Here is a 20417-nt window from a genome sequence, read left to right as displayed (position 1 = left end):
CAGTGACATCGATCCATCTTCTTTGAACTTTGCGAGACAGGTCTCTCAACAGTTTCATGGCCTCTTTTCCAATTTATGGCTTATGTACTTTGTTTTTCTTCACAAACGGCGAGGCTTATATAACCTCAACCTATATCTGAGCCCTAATATTCAAGCTTTCAAAAGTCACAAACACTTTCTGACATGTTATGTTGATTTAAAATGTGAAGTAATGCACCATGGTGAAGTGTTTCCCCCATACATGCTACCAAAAGATGAGCCAGGTTTATACACCCACTTTACCACTGGTATGTGGCGGTAGTTGACACACACAAAGAATAATAAGCATGGCCAGAGCTTCTCTGATTCACCATCCCCTCCCTTCCTGCTGCATTACTAGCTGCCACTCATCTTTAGCCCTTCAGTACTGAAGCACATCCAGAACAAGCAATTATTGGCCCGTTCTGTTGCTGTTCACCTCTATTGTTCAAAGATGGGCTTTTGCCCAGTTTAAATTTTGGCTGCATTTTGATTTCATACACTACCTGCTAATGGATGTCAAGTGGATATTAATGACACATTGTGGTCTGGAAACAGAAAAATAACAACTGTGACATGAGTTATGAGGATGGTGAATCATACGTTCTTTCTGTTCTGGTACACCACTTGCAATGGTCTCCACTGCTGACGTGTTCCTTCAGTATTTGTTCTTTGTTGTTTCCGCATCACCAATATTGACAAAAGTAAATTGTAATGTAAAGCAGAGCGCACGCTTTGCATTACTTTCTTGGTGAAGACAACTGGCGTCACTGGATGGAAGATTGTTCCAACAACTGTAATGTTTGGGATGTACTGAAACTCATCAAGGTTCTTTTTTATGACAGTGTGTAAAAAACCAAAAAAATAAGAATGCCTGAACTCTTTATAAGAATGAGTTCCAGAGCCGTATGTACGTTTCAGACTTTTGTCCACATAAAAATGTATAAAATAATAGCTAGCACAATGCAGTTCTTGAAATCCTGTTTTTTAGATGTTTGTTTTATTTGTTCCTGTATTTCATCCAGCAGTGTTGGGGATATTGTCAAAACTGATAGAATTATGAATGCAGGAAAGCACAGTCAGATTTTTATGCACCATGCGATGCCATTTGGAAACCATGTGATGGCCTGGCAATGATCCCAAACACACTGCCAATGCGGTAACACTACGAGTCATGGATTGGCCTCCCCAGAACCTGGACCTCAGTGTTATTGAAGCAGCATCGGATCAGCTCGGCAGAGAATAGAACAAAAGCACAGGCAGCATCCAAAGAAGAACTTTGAATGTCCTTCAAGAATCCTGGTTGTCAGGAGTAGTGTCGTGGATGAGAGAAGGAGGACCCAAATGCTGGACTCACAGGTAGGTAGGTGAAGGTTGGTCTTTATTGGCAACGGAGTGAACAAACAGAACAGGAGTAGGAAAGGGCTGGCTTGCTGGCTGGACGACTGACTGATTGACTGATTGAAGGACTGACCAACTGAAAGACTGAATGGCTAGCTGACTGAACGCAGGCGGAAACGACAACATAACATCAATGACACGACAAGGGCTGAAGGGAAGAGAGGGCTTAAATACATAGACTGATGAGGATGATAATGAGAGACCGGTGAGTACACAGCTGAACATAATCTGGCTAATGACACGAGACGAGCGGACACAGGAAAAGCAGGAAGTGAGAACATGGAAGTGGCAAAATAAACTGAACATGAACAAAACTGAAAACACTGGGTCACCGACCCAGGAACCCTGACACTGGTGAACTAATACTGAAGACTACTTAAAGAAATTACAATAAAGCTTAAATGTTCAGGCTGTGTTGAAGAGTAAAATTGGTTGATATTTGGTATGACCAAACTGTTTTTGCCTTATTCACTGTATTTCCATGAATGCTGGATGGTTCAGTAAATTGCTGCACCTATTTCCCATTTCCCTAGCAAAATGTAAAGAAATGAAAGATTGACTCAAGACTTTTGCTCTGTACTGTTCATTTTACTTTGTGGTTCAAAATACCACAAATATTAATGTGACGCTTAAGTGATTATTAGTACAATATAATGTATTAGTACAATATAGCCTATAAAAGTAATGAAGATGATGATGATGACAAAGTTTTAGAAATAATCAGCGTCATTCTCCACTTTTCGTGGGAGCGGTGAGGATCCGAATCTTACTACAGACCAGCTTCCTCCCGTTACACACTATGATGTCATTGACTAACACATTACCACTGGTGGATACATGTATATCACACATACCCACACTAACCAGATTTCATAAACACAAGCAAACAGAAGACAATCACAGTCTAAACCACCACATTCCTGATTCAGGGTCAGGGCTGCCTTTGGTGAGGACACACGAAGACTTTGGTGAAAACTCATTCTGGTCATTTTCTTGTCTGTGTGTGTGAGTGTGTGTGTGTGTATGCAGTGTGTCTGTCCCCAAGCTGTATATTTGAAATAGAAACCACTGCATATCCAGAGGACTACATCATTTGTATCTCATACCCACAATGAAAAGTTAACTGAAGTTTAAATGACCACTGCGGCTTCAGACATATGCACACACAACAATAGACAAAATACTGAGCGCTGTTCTTTTTTATACACAGGCGCACAAAAAACATTTAAACTGATATTTTAACATATTTTACAACCAAGAAGTAAAAGAAAGAAAATACAATATGATTTGTGATTCTGGGGAGGGATTTGTATGACTAAAGACACAAACTGAGGCTTTGGCACGCTACGATTTTCGTTCTCTGCAGAATTGTGAAGAAAAAACAGAAACACTGGAAAACATTCCCCGCACTGTAAAATGTAAATTTAATGCCTGTAATGTCTGCAGGGCCTGCATGTGTAATGACATATGCAACAATTATATTCTGTCCCAAGCATTCAATGTGCCGCATTAAATTCAGCTCAGAGTAAAGGCCTTTACACACTTGACGCGTAAAATTCAGACTCACCAATCAATCATCATGGCAAAACATGAAATGGACACGCCAGTCCACCGTGTACATGTCATGCTTTGCCACTCCAAAACGTGAAATGGACACGCATGCAGAAGTTGCATTACCAGCAGGGAAAGGTAATATACTGTATTTAAATTCACACTGTTGGTAGTGAGCAAAAAACGTATAAAGTAAATTCCAGGGTCCTTAATCACCTTAATCGAAAAAATTAAGCTCTAGGCATCTACATGTAAATGCGTTAATAATGTGTGTTTTAACATTTTCTGAAATTATTTCTCTGCCTCAGATGTGGTCCAAAGTCTGCCAACTAGACCTCAAACTGCCACAGAAATATGTGTGAAAGTAGCCGTGATCCCGTGACACAATCGCTTTTTCTTCCTTTTCTTGTATGATAAACATCAGGACCTGATCATCATAGCTTGATGTCTTGATGTTTGAGGACAAATTATTCACAAAACCACATCATTTCATTGTGTATACTTGACAACATTTTTGGAATTTGGTGTCACGTGCTCAATGTGTAAATGCTTTTAGTCCAAAATGGAGGATATTAACACAGTATACATAGTATATAAAGTGTGTGTATATATATATATATATATATATGCCATGCTATGCTATCTGAATATTATGTAATAACATGTTACTGTATGTACTTAATATTATATTAATGAAACCAAACAAACTTAGTTTCTGGGGGGATTTTTTTAGCGGTTACTTCATTATGTTATAAAAATCTAACGCAGGTTGGTAGAAGCTCCAACTGGAAATCCATCTAAAAAGCCTTCCTATGAGTAAGCATGACAAACTCTGGTGGTCAGTATACATCAGCACAGAAGTGCTAAGACAAATGATAGACTGAACACATTCACACACAGAAAATAAAGGTGTAGTAAAGGCGGGTCATAGAGGGGGATTTTTAGGTCGGTGAATCAGTCATTTGGATACAAGAAACTGGTTTTACGCAGTTTTTCCCATTACCCTGCAACTCTTACTGATGAGTGAAATAAGGGTTTGTCTCGCCCACCTTTTTCTCACTCTGCACTATGGTAAGATTAGAATCTTTAACAAAGAAATAGTTGTTCTTTTAGTTTTCTTTTTCTTCTTCCCTTTTAATTTCACGTAGCGAGAGCAGTGTCAGCAACACACACTGTGCTCTGACACCTGTATAAACGAGGCAGAGGTGCGTCGAGCGTGTGGTTAATCTGTGGCCGTTGTGGCAGACTATGTCAGTGAGGCGAGAGGTTAAGAAAACTACCCAGCTACGTCACAGACTCCAGTGAAGTGAAAAGAAAAGAATAATAGAGGTCAGAAGGGGTTTTTTGCTATCCGAGTAACCTTGTCGCATGACCTGATATTCTTGTGCTGGTATTGTTCTTACAATATAACTTACTTACAAAAGTTTGTTTTACTCCAGGACCACATCACGTTTTTTATTATTATTTTGATAATAAAGACTTGGATACTTCTGCAATCATTTACTTTGTAGGAGCTGTCAACACAATATGTCAAGAGGTACTGATTATGCTAACTGACAGATGGCTGACAGCAAGTAGTGAGCAAGCTTGGAAGTTTGTAAAGTTATATGTCCCACTTCCTTCCCAGCTGGACCAAGTGACAGCTTGTCTGGATGCATTCTAGATTTCCTCCAACCCTGAACCTCATAAGCCTAGAGGATGGATGGATGGATGGATGGATGGATGGATGGATTAACTGCATTACTAGTAGTAGTAAGTTCTTCTAGGAGTCCTGGTAATGACCCAGGTCAGTTATTTTAGTAGTTATTTTAAAGACTGAGCCTTAAAGATATATTGCAATGATCACAGAGACATCTGTCCACTATAATCGGAATCGCTCATTCCGAGTAAGCGATGACAGACCAGCAGGACTATGTGCACACAGGAGAGAGGAAACAGGCAGATAATTTCCCAGTAGGAGATGACTATAAACTAACTGCTATGTATAACAGCAGAAGTGGACAGAATCCCAGCTGTAACAGCAGTGATTTATGATTTAGCCTTAACTAGTATGTAAAATGGTATCAAGTCACAATATTTACCTGGCTCTTTACTTCCTTTTAAAACTTCTTTATGATTTTCTTTTACAAAAAAAATCCCTCAATTATTAAATCTGATCTTGTTCAGTGCACATATGATATAGAATGATTCACATATGTGTTTCATTTTTACATCTGGCCATAATATTTTGACTTTAAAATATACATATCCTTTACTTTTCTCTCCTCTCTCTCCCTCCCACTCACAGGAGCCACCCAGGTCGGCCTGAGGTGAAGTAAAAATCAACAGACAGAATAAGCGATTTTTCCATTTAAAAATTTATGGATGACTCCTGGTCATATATTTCAGTGGGTGAGTAGATGTGTTTTGGGGGTCAGTTAACAGAGTGACCCTGAAAAGTGCTGAGCTATAAATGTAACCCAGCATTTACTGTTTCCTTTTTCAAATTTGGTGTTTCTTTTTCTCTTCTTTTTTTTCCTGCCTCACTTTTCTAAGTGTATTTCTCCATTTCTCTCCCCTGATTTCCTCCATTTTGTTTCTCTTTACCACTTTTTGACACTGACTGGATATGATATACACAAGTTTATATCTTTAAAAAACTCTTGAGGAATTAAACACTTGATGGCTTCTAATTAATAATTTAATTAACTGCAAAATGACATTGACACCCAGCAGTCTTGCTTTTATATGTGAATATAACCAACTTGCAACCAGTGAGTCCCTGTGACTGGGACCAATTGCAAGTGAGTTTCACTCATCAGTGGAGACTGCCCCAGATTGCAATATGTTGTCAGTTTTTCAGCCTTTTTGCAAACCTTCACCAATTTATCTAAGACTAATCCCATGCAAGAGAAGTTACATAATTGGCTGTCTACAGACTGCTTCCTATCAAGCAGCTGTTGCAGTATCTTTCCAATCAACTTGTTGCCCAGAGGCTGAGCTTGATGGATTTGTGCAGCGTCTGCAGTGATTGGATGCTGTACCAATCTACTATGGTGAGGAAAGAGCTAAGCATAAATGCAACGGCGTTAAAGTTGCTTACCGGTCACTTTAGGTTCCTGCTGTTACCTATAGTCACGAGCTCTGGGTAATACCTGAAAGAAATGAGGATTCTCCAAAATCTGGCTGGGCTCAGGCATGGAGACAGGGTGTGATGTTCGGTTATTAAAGAGGGACCGAGAGCAGAGCCACTACTCACACATCAGAAAAAAAGCCAGTCGAGGTGGCACCCAGAAGGGCCTTTGATCAGATGTCTCCTGGGAGAAGTGTTGTGGACATGTCCAACCAGGGAAAAAGCCCAGAGGTAGACCAGAACATGCCGGAGAGATTATATCTCAGTTTTCCTCTGGATCAGCTGTCCCCAACCCCCGGGCCTCGGCCCGGTACCAGTCCGTGAGTCGTTTGGTACCGGGCCGCGAGAGTTGAGGCTCAGGTATGAAATGTATGGTTTTCAGGGTTTTTATCGATTTTCAGCGTTATTTTGTTATCGTTTTTATCGTTAACTCTGTTTTCCTGGGTCTTTTCACGTGTGTTATGAATAAATCGTCTTTTTTTCAGTACCGGTACTAGTTTTATTTTGTTGTATTTATCCGCGACACCTTAAATGCCGGTCCGTGAAAATATTGTGGGGCGCAAACCGGTCCGTAGCGCAAAAAAGGTTGGGGACCGTCAAGGTGGCTGGGGAGAGGGAGGTCTGGGCCTCTCTGCTTAGGCTGCTGCTCCCTGAGGATGTAGAGGATAGATGCATGGAGCTTTACCTTTTTAGCAGATCCAAAACAGAAAAGATAATTTCCTGCCTTCTCACCGTTATTGTCACGGACCCAGTTCCAGGGATTCGGGGTCCGTGAGCAGTGTGGACTACTATTGTAGTTATTATTATTATTATTATTATTATTATTATTATCATTATTGTGGTTGTTGTTATTATGGTTGTGTCTGCTGTCCTGTTTTTCCGTGTTGGTGTACTGTCAGGTGTTTAGGGGTGTGTGCTTGTGTATGTGAGGGTGCGGTCGTGGCAGGCACTTTTAGGCCTGGTGGGTGTGGCCCTGCCAGCTGACCGGTCCCACCCAGGAATCCACACACACCTGGCGCCGATCAAGCCTCGTCAGAGGAGCTTCAAAACAGTGTGGCTGAGAGCTCCTCGACGCTGGATCGTTGAGTGACTTCCCGTCAGTCTTAAGTGTATTGTGCAAGGTTAGTGCAAGTCTACTGTTAGGTTTTGTACTCACGGCTGCCTTTGGTATGCGTGTTTCCTCAGGAGGAATTGTGGCGACCAGGAGGCAGCACACGGAGAGTACACAGGGAACGGAGACAGAGCACGGAGCACGGGATAAAGGAGAAGACACGGAACGGGAGTTGGGATCGCACGGGGGGATTTATTGTTGTTCGGATTGTCACCACTGTAAATAAACACTGTTGCACTGTAGAGTCCTGCATTTTGGGTCCTCCTTTCCCCACATCCCCACGGTCTGCCAGCGAGACCGTGACAGAACGATCCAGCCATTATGGGCCCAGCGGACTCAAGGACCGTCTCACAGGAGGAATTGCTCGCCCAGCTCTGGAAATACTGTCGGAGCATTATCCAGGCGGCGGATCCACATCAGAGACACATGCAGGTCGTATTTTTTGATGCCTTCCTGTCTTCAATCACCTCATCTGTGAGCTTTTTGGACATTAAGAGACTAATTTCGATTATAACCACGCTGAGGGAAAGTTCCTGTTTTGAGCTGTTTGGTTTGGGCTGTCCGGGCGAGGAGGATATGGCAACCTCCCTGGGAGCCCTTGCTGCCTATTTCTTTTTTCATAGGCTGATAGCCTCCCCGCCGTCGCTTGCAGCTCGCTTGTTGGACCCTCCATTGCGGGGGAAACGTTTCACACGCCCTCTGCACCTCACCACATCTCCACTCACCTCTGCGGCACCTGCTGAGTCAGCTGACCAAGGACCGGCAGCTCAAAATCACACAGCTGCTCTCCTGTCCGGCCGGCTGGTGGAACCTCAGCCTGATACGCTGGCCCCGGCATCGTTAAAGAAGCGACGCTTGCGCCGCCGGCGTGCCTCACCGCAGTCAGACTCTAAAACTTTCCAACAGCCGGCTGTGGTGAGTCATATGGACAATTCATCTTCATTCACCTCATCTGTTTATTCACGGGACTGTGTGAAAGCTAACCTCGTAGCACAGCCAGCTGCCCAGCCTGTAGCCGTAGCACAGCCAGCTGCCCAGCCTGTAGCCGTAGCACAGCCAGTCCAGTCAGCCTCTCGTCTTCATCCTCAGTTGGAGGCTGATATGCCTGCTGGAACTACCCTGCCATTATGTCACCCGCCTGTTGTTTCTACATCGCTGTCCAGTCTACCACGAGTAGCTGCCGCACCATTATCACCTCCGCCCTTTGCAGCTACTTCTCCACCAGCGTCCCATCAGACTGCAGCGACCGCAGAACTCTCGACTTCACCATCCACATCACCCGCTCGACCGTCATCTTCGCCACCTGCAGCTTCCGCATCGCCATCTTCACCTCCGGATCAACAACCATCTATACCCGCGTCGCAGCCGGAGGAGCGGCTCAGCGAGCGGGAGGAGCCCGCGTCGCCAGCTGTGGAGCTCAGCGAGCCGGAGGAGCTCAGCGAGCAGGAGCAGCTCAGCGAGCCGGAGGAGCTCAGCATGCCCGAGCAGGAGCTCAGCGAGCGGGAGGAGCCCGCGTCGCCAGCTGTGGAGCTCAGCGAGCCGGAGGAGCTCAGCGAGCCGGAGGAGCTCAGCGAGCAGGAGTAGCTCAGCGAGCAGGAGCAGCTCAGCGAGCCGGAGGAGCTCAGCATGCCCAAGCGGGAGCTCAGCGAGCGGGAGGAGCCCGCGTCGCCAGCTGTGGAGCTCAGCATGCCCGAGCCGGAGGAGCTCAGCGAGCCACCAGCAGAGGAGCTCAGCGAGCCACCAGCAGAGGAGCTCAGCGAGCCACCAGCAGAGGAGCTCGGCGAGCGGAAGGAACAACCGGCGCTGCCAGCCGCGGAGGGGCTCTCTCTGCCAGCCGCGGAGGGGCTCTCTCTGCCAGCCGCGGAGGGGCTCTCTCTGCCAGCCGCGGAGGGGCTCTCGCTGCCAGCCGAGGAGGGACCCGCTCAGCCGGAGGTCAGCGAACCGGAGGGACCTCCACGTCTAGCGCGGCCTCCACGCCATCCACGTCCAGTGCGTCCACGTCAGCGACCGGCGCATCATAGACCATGTGCCACGCCTCGCTGTTGCTCACCGGAGCAGCGACGTTGCCATCGGACCCGTGGCAGGCCACCAGAACCATTCCGCCGCCACCGGACCCGTGGCAGGCCGCCGGAGGAGCAGCGCCGCCGCCACCGGATCCGTGGCAGGCCGCCTGAAGCGTTCCGCTTCCATCATGGGGTTGGAGGTAGGCCGCCCGAACTGTTTTCCCACCACTGCCTGACCCGTAGCGAGTTTTGCCTGCTTGCGGTCCACTGGGTCGGCCGCAAGAACTGTTGTTCCCACCATGGCAGTGGTTGGACATTTGAACTGGGGTTTTGGGGCCCTCCGTCCGGGACCCCCCGCCGCCCGCCCGGGGTTGGTTGTACTGTGGTTTTTGTTTTGTTTTTGTTTTTGGGTCGTCGGGTGCCGACCCTTAGAGGGGGGGTACTGTCACGGACCCAGTTCCAGGGATTCGGGGTCCGTGAGCAGTGTGGACTACTATTGTAGTTATTATTATTATTATTATTATCATTATTGTGGTTGTTGTTATTATGGTTGTGTCTGCTGTCCTGTTTTTCCGTGTTGGTGTACTGTCAGGTGTTTAGGGGTGTGTGCTTGTGTATGTGAGGGTGCGGTCGTGGCAGGCACTTTTAGGCCTGGTGGGTGTGGCCCTGCCAGCTGACCGGTCCCACCCAGGAATCCACACACACCTGGCGCCGATCAAGCCTCGTCAGAGGAGCTTCAAAACAGTGTGGCTGAGAGCTCCTCGACGCTGGATCGTCAGTCTTAAGTGTATTGTGCAAGGTTAGTGCAAGTCTACTGTTAGGTTTTGTACTCACGGCTGCCTTTGGTATGCGTGTTTCCTCAGGAGGAATTGTGGCGACCAGGAGGCAGCACACGGAGAGTACACAGGGAACGGAGACAGAGCACGGAGCACGGGATAAAGGAGAAGACACGGAACGGGAGTTGGGATCGCACGGGGGGATTTATTGTTGTTCGGATTGTCACCACTGTAAATAAACACTGTTGCACTGTAGAGTCCTGCATTTTGGGTCCTCCTTTCCCCACATCCCCACGGTCTGCCAGCGAGACCGTGACACTTATTCATATAAATGCAAGAGAAAAAGATAGTGAACCACCCATGTGTTGGGTGTGTAATGCTGTGGATCTATCAACACACTTTAAAGATCAACAAGACATCGCTGGCCATTTATGTTGTCTTCACTGTTTTTCTTGCATGAAATAAACTTAATGGATGACTGAATTTCAACAGGCTTATCTTAAAAGTGAACATTCTCTTTTGTCACTTTAAGAAAAAGTCGCTGAACATTGTTTCCAATCCCTCTGACAGCACCACACCTTTGTTTGTAACATGTCGATAAATGTCTGTGTGGTTACCATAGACTCCATGGGAAACTCTTTCTGCACTGTTTGGGCCTGCTTCTGTTCAGAGCTGCCGGGGTCAAGCAGAGAGTAAATGGAGATTTCAGCTTCTGATACAAACACAAACACACAACGGGGACAAGAGATCCAAAACACATGTGGGAGGAACTGAGAGTGTGCAATAACAAAGGACAACCTGTGCATTCTAGGAGTGACTTAGGCGACAAAAAGAGGGCAAAGACCACTTTCACATCATTAAAATCACATGTATCAAAGTTCTGCTTTTCCTGTACTAACATTTCATCTTTTTTTTGTATACAGCTGGATTGAAATCCCTGAATACATACACTCAGAATTCAACTAAATTCACTACACATGCTGATATTGTTGTGCACTGTGACCAATGGCCATCATATAACAGAATTAAGTGATTTCATATGCAGCTGGGACAGAAGCAATATCCACTGCTGTGCAGCTGAGATGGGACACAACACATTAAATGTTAAGTTGCCTGTGTTACAGGAAATTAGGCACCAAAATAATGTGGACATGAAGTTGATGTGTTAATTTATGTCACAAGTTTGGAGATTATGCTCCCATTTTAATGTGGGTAAATTCTTTGCAGTGAGGTTGAAAAACATGCTTTGCCGTATTTTATTACTGTTAGATCATATTTTTCCATGAGTCTAATGCTGCTTCATATGCCTTTTCATTGAATACTTGTAATTTTGTGGTAGATTTTGGCATGAAAAGCATTTGGAGTGGACGTTTAAATTCAAAGATACTGTATTAGATATCGGCTGCTGGTGGCTGTAGGCCAAGAACATCAGTATCGGCCTTCAAAATCCCACAAGAGATCTGCAGAGACAGAGAGAGTAACTGATCTGTGTCTGTTTTCAGGTATTAGCCAAGCCCGAGGCCAAAGGGAATCCTCAGCCAGCTGCTGTGGTTTTGGATAAGGCTATATCCTGGAAAACAACACCGTGATACTGGCTGCGACGAAGCCCAGACAGATTTACATTGAGGGCAGAAAACTATTCTTGTCTTCAAACTGCCCGCATACAGCCACTGTTTTCACCAACATTTTTGTGATTTTTATCCCCCATGTACAGACAGAGTTTCACTATAATATGTTTGGTGACTGGTGGTAATTTCCTCTGCTTTCTTACCCTGACCTGGAAACAGACATCTTTTGTGCACTTTGTCTTCATTGGAACTAAAGAAGCACAGACAAAAAAATGAAGAAAAAAAATGTGAGAAAAAGAGACGAGCCAAAGGGAATCCTCAGCCAGCTGCTGCGGTTTTTGGAGAAGACTATTTCCTGGAATACAATACAGGGATATTAGCTGTTACAGAGCCCAGAGAGTCTTATACTCAGGGCAGGAAAACAAAACTTTATGCCTTTAGGCAAGCATGGGGACTGCTTTCTAGCAGCCACTTTGATTTTTGCAAAATATAAGATCTTGAGAATTATTATAGGTTGAGATAAGACATTAAGATTTTACAACTGATTGCTGATTGTAATTTCCTCCTCTGAGCTCTATTTGACTGTCTTGTTTTAATAAAATAACACTGGTGGCCGGCTGTGCAAAAGTACCTGATACATGTTTTTATTCCATGAATTAATCAACATCAAATCTGTAGCGAACTGTCAACAAGTTATGATCTTGGCTAAGTTTGTATTCTGGAATACAGTACAGAAACTTGTCCCACTGAAGCTGCATCATACATTGTGCAGAGAAGTCACTAAACGGATGAGCAGCAAAATTCACCAACACATATTTATGAATGATTAGTTTTGTTTTGTTTCTTTTCCAAATATTTATTTATAAGTGACTTATGTATGTATGTATGTATATATATATGTATATATTGTACTATTCTTAGTTAGCGTATTGTCTGTCTTGTCTTAATGTTGGTTTAAAATGGAGCACTGTAACAAAAAATAATTTCCCCCAGGGATCAATAAAGTATTCTGATTCTGATTCTGATTAAGAGCTTGGTGACATAATAATTACTTACAGCTGTGCTAGCAAGGTAGTTGATTAAGATAATCTCTCTAAGATAGCTAGCTCTGTTGCTAACCAGAAAATTAGTTCACAAATTTAATGCAGTAGGTCTCCAGTTACTGGGAGAGTTGATGGTACAACTTAATTAATAATTAATTAATGTTGATTTTCATCATACCTGAAGGGTAGATGCTTTTATGTTTCAGTTAGTAGCTTTCGGTCTGGTGTTCCTCCAGGGTCTGTTCTAGGTCCACTGCGTTTTACATTTTGCATGTTCCCACCTAGTGCTTACATAAAGAGACACACTATATCCTAACATTCCTATCTGGATGATAGAGAACTGTACCTGTTGTTTTCTTCTCATGATTTAACCACTGTTTAAATACTATCTGTATTGATAACATTAACTGCTGGATGTCTCAAAAGATTTTAGAAATGAATATTCATATTCATTGTTGTTCCATAAAGTCAGAGACTGATTGATCATATTTATCATAGTTTCAGATTCAGAAACCTTTGCATCATTTTGGACTATCATATTAATAAGGTCACCATAACTGCTTTCAAGCTTTTAAAAAAAAATCAATAGTTCAAAAATTTTTTATCTCAAACTGACTCTGAGAAATTGGTAAATGCATTTATATGAAGCATGTTGGACAATTGTAACAATCTATTTGAAGGATTATCAAAATCATCCAACAATTTCAGCCTGTTCTGAATGCAACATCCAGACTGCAGAAATTTGACCATGTAGCCACAGTACTGAAGCCATTTGATTGGCTCCCAGTTTACACAGAATTACCTGTAAAATCCTTCCTAATATTTCATAAGGATGACTTCCCCCTGCACCATTTTATCTCTCGGGCTATCAGGTACAGATCAATTATTCCCATGACCAGGGGCGGAGCGTGGGGGTGGCTTACGGGGCTTAAGCCCGGGTTGTTTTGTCAGAAGCCCGGGGTATTTTGGAGTGTAATTTTTTCATAGTTAGATGCCTGGCTGACAACTGTATAAAACAAAAAGTACACACAATATTCGAAGCACATAGTGCACACTGTGGGAATTTACGACTGTGCGTGAATCCCCCCCTGATATTGGTATGATCCGAGCTCAGGCACTAAGCGACTGAGCGAGGGGGCGGGGCAGCTGCTGCCCGTGAGTGCGCTGTTGGAGAGACGGAGCCAGCCATACTAAGGAGAGCTTAAGTTTGACCAGGTACCAAAGCAAATCATTCGTACGGTACAAATAATGTAAATATGACGGTGCATCACGAAAGATTGATATCAAACTGATCACTTGACCCATATTACGTTACTCGCTCTTCAAGGGAATCAACAAATGGCGAAATGAAAAGCCGAACAAATGCTATTTTTTTAGAGTCTTAGCTTACGTGTGTTTATTTCATATTTTCAGTTCTTACCCTCCCCGACTAAATCGGTTTCAGTTATGTACTGAAATATAAGAATGGACATTAGAGGCTTCTTTCAAAGAAAAAACTCAGGTAAATGTTATTTTATATATTATGCTTTGTATGTTGTTCAGTATATTTCTATGCAAAACAAGAGGGATTTCAGTACACAGCAGGATATTCACATTTGTAACCAGATATTTACACTTTAGGGAGAAAACATAAAACATTTTTACTGTACAACATCAATCTAGAGTAAACTTTTGTTTTAGATAAATATTGAAATATCTTTTGAATGAGTTAAATGTCAGAATAAAGAGAGACAGAGCTGTCTATTTTTTATCACTTTGATCAAATTTAGGAGTACATGTACACTAAGTTTGTTAATTAATAAGAAACTCCAGACGATTCCATTCTGAGCTGAAGAAGCTTCTGATTGGTTAGTAGAGTCCATGTGAGTAAACTGGTGGCACAGCTGTGGATGCATATAAGGCAAAACACAGAGTCTGTTTCTGTGACATGGGAAAATCAAGAGATGTCAACAAAACACCAGGAACAGAACTGTGGAGCTCCATAAGTGTGGCTCAGTTTGAATACAATTTGGTGCCATTTACAATTAAGAAATACAGATAGTTTCTCTCTTTACTCTTAAAGTTAACAAATATGTTTTTATATTTATCAATCTAAAAAAACAAACATTTAGTCTGATTTGATCTTACAATTAAAAAAGTGTTTTTATCTGAAGAGTAAATATCTGGTTTCAACTGTATATTTGATGATTGTCAGCACAAAGAGGGAGAGAGAGCAGAATGAGGACAGAACAGATGAACAGGAGCAGGTGAGACACACATGTTAGTCAAATGGTTGCTTACTAACAGTATCACTGTATCATAGGTACTCATGTATCTCGTACCTAGTGTTTCTTTTTAGGTTTGTTATTTTTCAAATTCTATATTTATTAAGTTCTGCAGGCTTGTTTGCACAACAAGGCTGAATAATTATATAAACTTTTCTGAATCTAAATAGTGGACTTTGGTAGAATTAAAAAACAAGTGTAGTGCAGGTCTATGATGATTTTTAGTGCTACTATCATCTAGTTCTGATTCTGGTTCTGTCTTGGTTAAGTCCTCAGTAGTCCTGATTTTGAACTGTTGTAGTCCTGTTTTAATTCTGGATCAGTTCTGGGTCTGGTTGAATTGGGGTTTAGTCCTCATGTCTTGATACAGGCCTGACTTTGTTCTGCTTTGCTGCTTAATCAAAAAACTAGTTTAAGGTGTCCTGCACATGTGATATATATTTTTCCCTATATGAAGTCATTCTTTTTTGAACAGAGCCTATTAATCTTTTAGTCATTTCTACCCCCCCCCCCCCCCCAAAAAAAAAAAAAAAATCCCACATGCATACTACTCTTTGGGCTAAGCCCCAGGTGTTTCAAATGTCTAGCTCCGCCTCTGCCCATGACTAGCTCTGAGTGTGCTAGGGATGCTTTCAGTTACTGTGTACTTGTTTTTTTTTTTTTTTTTTAATTATGTGTAATTATGAGTGTTAGCTCACAAGTGACCAAGTCTTCAGTCAGACAGGCCTAGAAAACATCAGGCCCATCCATCCAAGTGACAGAGAAGCTGTCAAGCAACACCTCAAAGAACTGCTTAATGCAGGGGTTATTAGGGAGTCAGAGAGCCCCTACGCATCTCCAATAGTAGTTGTGCGTAAAAAGGATGGTTCAATCAGGTTGTGCGTTGATTACCGCAAGTTGAACGCACGGACCATTAGGGATGCTTATGCCCTCCCAAACATTGAGGAGACCTTCACGGCCCTTAGTGGTGCCAAGTGGTTCTCGGTCATGGACCTCAAATCAGGCTATTATCAGGTTGAGATGGCCGAGGAAGATAAAGCTAAAACTGCTTTTGTCTGTCCTCTTGGGTTTTATGAGTTTAATCGCCTGCCTCAGGGCGTTACAAATGCCCCAAGTACGTTTCAACGACTGATGGAGAAGTGTGTTGGGGATTTGAACTTGAGTGAGGTACTTGTGTTTTTGGATGATCTGATTGTGTTTTCAGACACCCTGGAGGAACATGAGGTGAGACTCATGAGGGTGCTGAACCGGTTGAGGGACTTTGGGTTGAAGCTGTCCCCAGAAAAATGTCATTTCTTTAGGCCCTCGGTGAAGTACCTTGGCCATGTGGTTGATGCCCAAGGAGTTCACACAGATCCTGATAAGATCTCAGCTTTGAAAACATGGCCTCGTCCTACAAACAAGAGAGAGTTAAAATGTTTCCTAGGCTTTGCCGGTTATTACTGGAGATTCATTGATGGATACTCAAAGATCGCAAAGCCTTTAAATAGTCTCACGGCTGGTTACTACTCACCCAAAAAGAGGGGTAAAGTGTATCTTGGAGAACATTTCAAACAACCATCAAACATTAACTTACCTTTTGGAGAGGAGTGGACACCTGAATGTGAAAATGCGTTTAAGACTTTGATTGAGAGACTGACATCGGCACCTGTCCTTGCTTTTGCCAACCCACAGCTACCATATGTCCTGCACACTGATGCCAGTCGTGAAGGCTTGGGTGCAGCGCTCTACCAAGAGCAGGACGGGAAGCTGAGAGCTGTGGCTTATGCAAGCAGAGGACTTTCCAAAAGTGAGAGAAACTATCCCACTCACAAGCTTGAATTTCTAGCTTTGAAGTGGGCAGTTTGTGAGAAGTTTAACAGCTACCTTTATGGCGCTAACTTCACCATTGTGACGGATAACAATCCTCTCACGTATGTACTGACATCTGCAAAGTTAGATGCTGCTGGTCATCGCTGGTTAGCTGCGCTGTCTACTTATCAGTTCACCGTTAAGTACAGGGCCGGTCATGCCAATCGCGATGCAGACGGGCTGTCCCGACGACCACAAGCTCCTCCTTTTGAAGATGAGGATTTCATCAAAGAAAGGGAGAGAGTTGATGACATGAAAAACCGTCTTCTAGAGGTGAGCAACGAGATGAGTCACGAAGTGGTATCTGCCTTATGTCAACGCCATCTTGTGGTGTCAAAGATCGAGCACTGTTCAAATCTAGAACAACCTTTGGCTGTAGAGTCTCTTGCTGTTGATCCCTCAACAGTTGCGGATGTATTTGGAGAAGACACATTACCATCTATGACAAGCTCTGACTGGTATAAAGCTCAGAGGGATGACCCGGTTGTCTCACGTGTCATCACCTTCGTTGAAAGAGCTCAAAAGCCCAGCTTCAGAGAAACAAACCTTGAAGTTCCTGATGTTAGGCTCCTTCTCAAGGAGTGGAGAAGACTCGAAATGAGAGATGGAGTATTGTACAGGAAATGGACAAATAGAGACAACACTGTATGGCAGTTAGTCCTACCTGAACAGTTCAGAGGGAAAGCGTTGCGTGGAGTGCATGATGAAGTTGGTCATCTTGGTTTTGAACGAGCACTGCATCTTGCCCGTTCCAGATTCTATTGGCCAATGATGACAAAGTCTGTAGAAGAGAAGTGCAGACAGTGTCCACGCTGTGTCAGGAGGAAAGCAGTGCCTCAGAAGGCAGCGCCTCTTGAAAATATTATAGCAACTTACCCGCTTGAACTCGTCTGTATGGACTATTTGTCAGTTGAGCCAGACAACAGAGACACCCGGAACATATTAGTTATCACTGACCATTTTACAAAGTTTGCTGTGGCAGTGCCAACTAAAGATCAGAAGTCCAGGACCATTGCAAAAGCTCTGTGGGAGAACTTCATAGTTCATTATGGGTTTCCCAGTCGTCTACTCAGTGATCAGGGTAGAGACTTTGAATCTCACACAATCAAAGAGCTATGTGCGTTGATAGGAGCAGACAAAATCCGCACTACACCTTATCATCCTCGCGGAAACCCGGTGGAAAGGTTTAACCGGACGCTTCTTGATATGTTGGGTACGTTGGAAGAGGAAGACAAATCTCACTGGAGGGACTTTGTTAAACCCTTAGTTCATGCGTATAACTGCACGAGGAACGACACAACTGGTTTCTCTCCTTATGAACTGATGTTTGGCAGACAACCCCGACTACCCATTGATTTAGTCTTAGGTATCCAACCTGAAAATGCCAACCATAAGTCTCATTCAGAGTATGTGAACAACCTTCGTCAACGTCTGGAGGAGAGCTACACCCTAGCTGCAAAAAACTCCCAGAAGATCGGAGAAAGGAATAAAGTTAGGTTTGACAAGAGGATTAGAGTGGCCGAGCTCTGTGCAGGTGACAGGGTTTTGGTTAGGAACATGAGTATCAGAGGTAAACACAAAATCTCAGACAGGTGGGAACAGAAAGTACATGTTGTGGTTAAACGAATCAATGATGGCCCTGTCTATGTTGTGGAACCCGAGTTGGGAGACGGACCAAAACGCACCTTACACAGGGATCTCCTTCTACCGTGTGGGTTCTTACCTGTGGAAGAAATAGCAGGGAGCAGATCTCATGGGTCCTCTAAAGGGAAGAAACTGAGAAACAAAGCCGAAAGAGAAGTACAATCTTCTGATGACCCTGATGGTCAGGAAGATGAGGTATACAGTGATGAGGACGAAGTGTGTCCAGCTTTTGCGGTTCCAGAAATAATAACCAGAGGTCCTTTTATCCAGACTGAAAGGCAGGTTATCACACCTCAGCTGTCCACTGGGGATGTGCATTCTAGTTTGCCCCGTGCAGAGCCACAAGACGAGTCACACGCACGAGAAACACCCAGTCATGTTTCTGAACCTGAGCCTTTGTTACACTCAGAAAGCAATGAGGTGACCACATCTCCCATTCCATCTGATGAAGGTCCAGGTTGGGTTGTTATTGACATTCCTGAACAAACAGAACCTGTTGAAATGAATCAAGAAAGCAGCGACACTGCTGAGCAGAGTTCAGAGCCAGAGACAGTAGAGTTGCGGCGTTCTGGGAGAGAGAGACGCCAACCTCGTAAACTAACTTATGATGAGTTAGGTGAGCCTTTAATTTTGGCTCTCAGTTCCTTTTTGTCAGAGTTTCGCAATTGTATTCTCTCAGAGCACTTTCCTTCACACACCTGTTAAGTCAAGTGTGCATGCAGAGACTCATGCACTTTAGAGGGGGAGAGTGTAACCCAGATCATTGTTTGAGTATGGGATTTCTGATTATTTGTGGTCACTGAACGCACCACTGTGCCGTGCGCATAGCCACTCTCTAGTCCAGCTACAGAGTTTTTCCTTCCGTTCATCCGATGAGGCGCATGCTGCTCTCGTGCCCTCTACGAGCTGGAAATTCGGGTACAGTAGACATTTGAGTTGCTGTAAATAGTTTTAAAAACCTTTATATGTGAAGCTAATGATTTAATATGTTGTTAGGAAAAAGTCTTGTAGCGGTTACAAACGTGAAGCGGAGCTGAGTCCGACAGCATTCGCCATTACACGAACTCCTCTGGTGAGTTAGCGTGCAGCTCATGTTCGTATGAAATGTTTTGTGCCTTATTATACTGCAGCGAGGTATCAAATCTACCGCTGTCATGTTGTTAAGAAAGAGGCTAAATATTGTATAACGTGTGTTATTGGCTGACTGTTAGCAAGCTAGCCGTTAAGTGAGCCTAGCTAATGTCCTGAAATGGCGGCCGACACGAGGTCAGTTACAGTGTTATTATGTTATGCCTAAGAGAACAGCATTAATAAGCATTGTTAACAGCATTTATGTTCTGTTATATTTTTATTTTGACAAACCTGTATTATTATAATGGTAAGTCTGTTAAATAAGCCGTTAGTGACATGGACACTGAGTCAGTGGTACTGAGACTTATGAACATTTCAGTTAATTCTTCTGCACACTTGTGTGTAGGCTGGTTTGTTTGCCCTTTTGGTGCCCTGGATCCTACTGGATGAACTGCCTTGTGGAAGTCCTCATCTGATGACTCTGCCGAACCGTCCTGGCAAATAGATGGTCGTTGCTGCTTGCTGGATGCTATTATTGGATGCTACACCGTTCCAACAGAGCGGTAGGAACAATTCAAAGGGCCCCAACGATGCGCTTTATTTTTCCCTGAGCTCAGGTGATTTTCTTTTGGCCAAAGGACCTTAAAGGATACATATTTGTTTTTATTTATTTATTTTATTTTTCTTATGACACTGAGTGGAAAGACACTACAAAAAAAAAGGGGTTTATTATTTAAAATTGTGTCTAATAAATGTGTTTATGTTAAGTAAGTGTGGTGTCCATTGTGTGCTGGAAGCCTTATTGTTCCTGTGGTGGAGCAGCTACTACCAATCTCCTTTACAAAACTAGCTTCTGACAGGACATAGATATTTGGGATACATTTGATTTCTTGTAACCTATTTTTAGAGAAACTGTGATTCTGGGTTAAACATCGGGGTGAAATTGATGACACTGACACCTAGTGAACTGCCCAAGGTCAACAGTCCTGATTTCCACGCATTAA

General features: G+C 43.6%; 1 protein-coding gene, 1 long non-coding RNA gene and 1 pseudogene across 3 annotated transcripts; all 3 read left to right on the top strand.

Annotated features, from left to right (window-relative positions):
- Positions 1 to 6826: 6826 nt before the first annotated feature.
- Positions 6827 to 7435, top strand: LOC146714064 (uncharacterized). The gene is made up of 2 exons (XR_014919293.1): positions 6827 to 7178; positions 7268 to 7435. It is a non-coding gene; the product is annotated as an uncharacterized LOC146714064 (long non-coding RNA).
- Positions 7436 to 7686: 251 nt separating this feature from the next.
- On the top strand, positions 7687 to 9965 carry LOC146714063 (uncharacterized; annotated as a pseudogene).
- Positions 9966 to 17001: 7036 nt separating this feature from the next.
- LOC146714062 (uncharacterized) lies at positions 17002 to 20180 on the top strand. Of its 2 annotated transcripts, none has more exons than XM_085450660.1 (2): positions 17002 to 19260; positions 19339 to 20180. In XM_085450660.1, the coding sequence occupies exon 1, from the start codon at positions 17140 to 17142 to the stop codon at positions 19045 to 19047; it is 1908 nt and encodes a 635-aa protein (XP_085306786.1). In that variant the 5' UTR covers positions 17002 to 17139; the 3' UTR covers positions 19048 to 19260; positions 19339 to 20180. The 2 variants fall into 2 exon arrangements, with proteins under 2 accessions (XP_085306786.1, XP_085306787.1); XM_085450661.1 differs by having other exon boundaries at positions 17002 to 19414; positions 19820 to 20180.
- The last annotated feature ends 237 nt before the right edge of the window (positions 20181 to 20417 follow it).

This window comes from Copadichromis virginalis, linkage group LG3 (genome assembly GCF_057382275.1).
Source record: "Copadichromis virginalis isolate Kocher_CV1m ecotype Utaka linkage group LG3, C_Virginalis_male_GT1.1, whole genome shotgun sequence".
In the NCBI taxonomy this organism is placed as follows: Eukaryota; Metazoa; Chordata; class Actinopteri; order Cichliformes; family Cichlidae; genus Copadichromis; species Copadichromis virginalis.
Note: the sequence above shows the minus strand (reverse complement) of the source record. Positions and strands in the feature narration are given on the sequence as shown.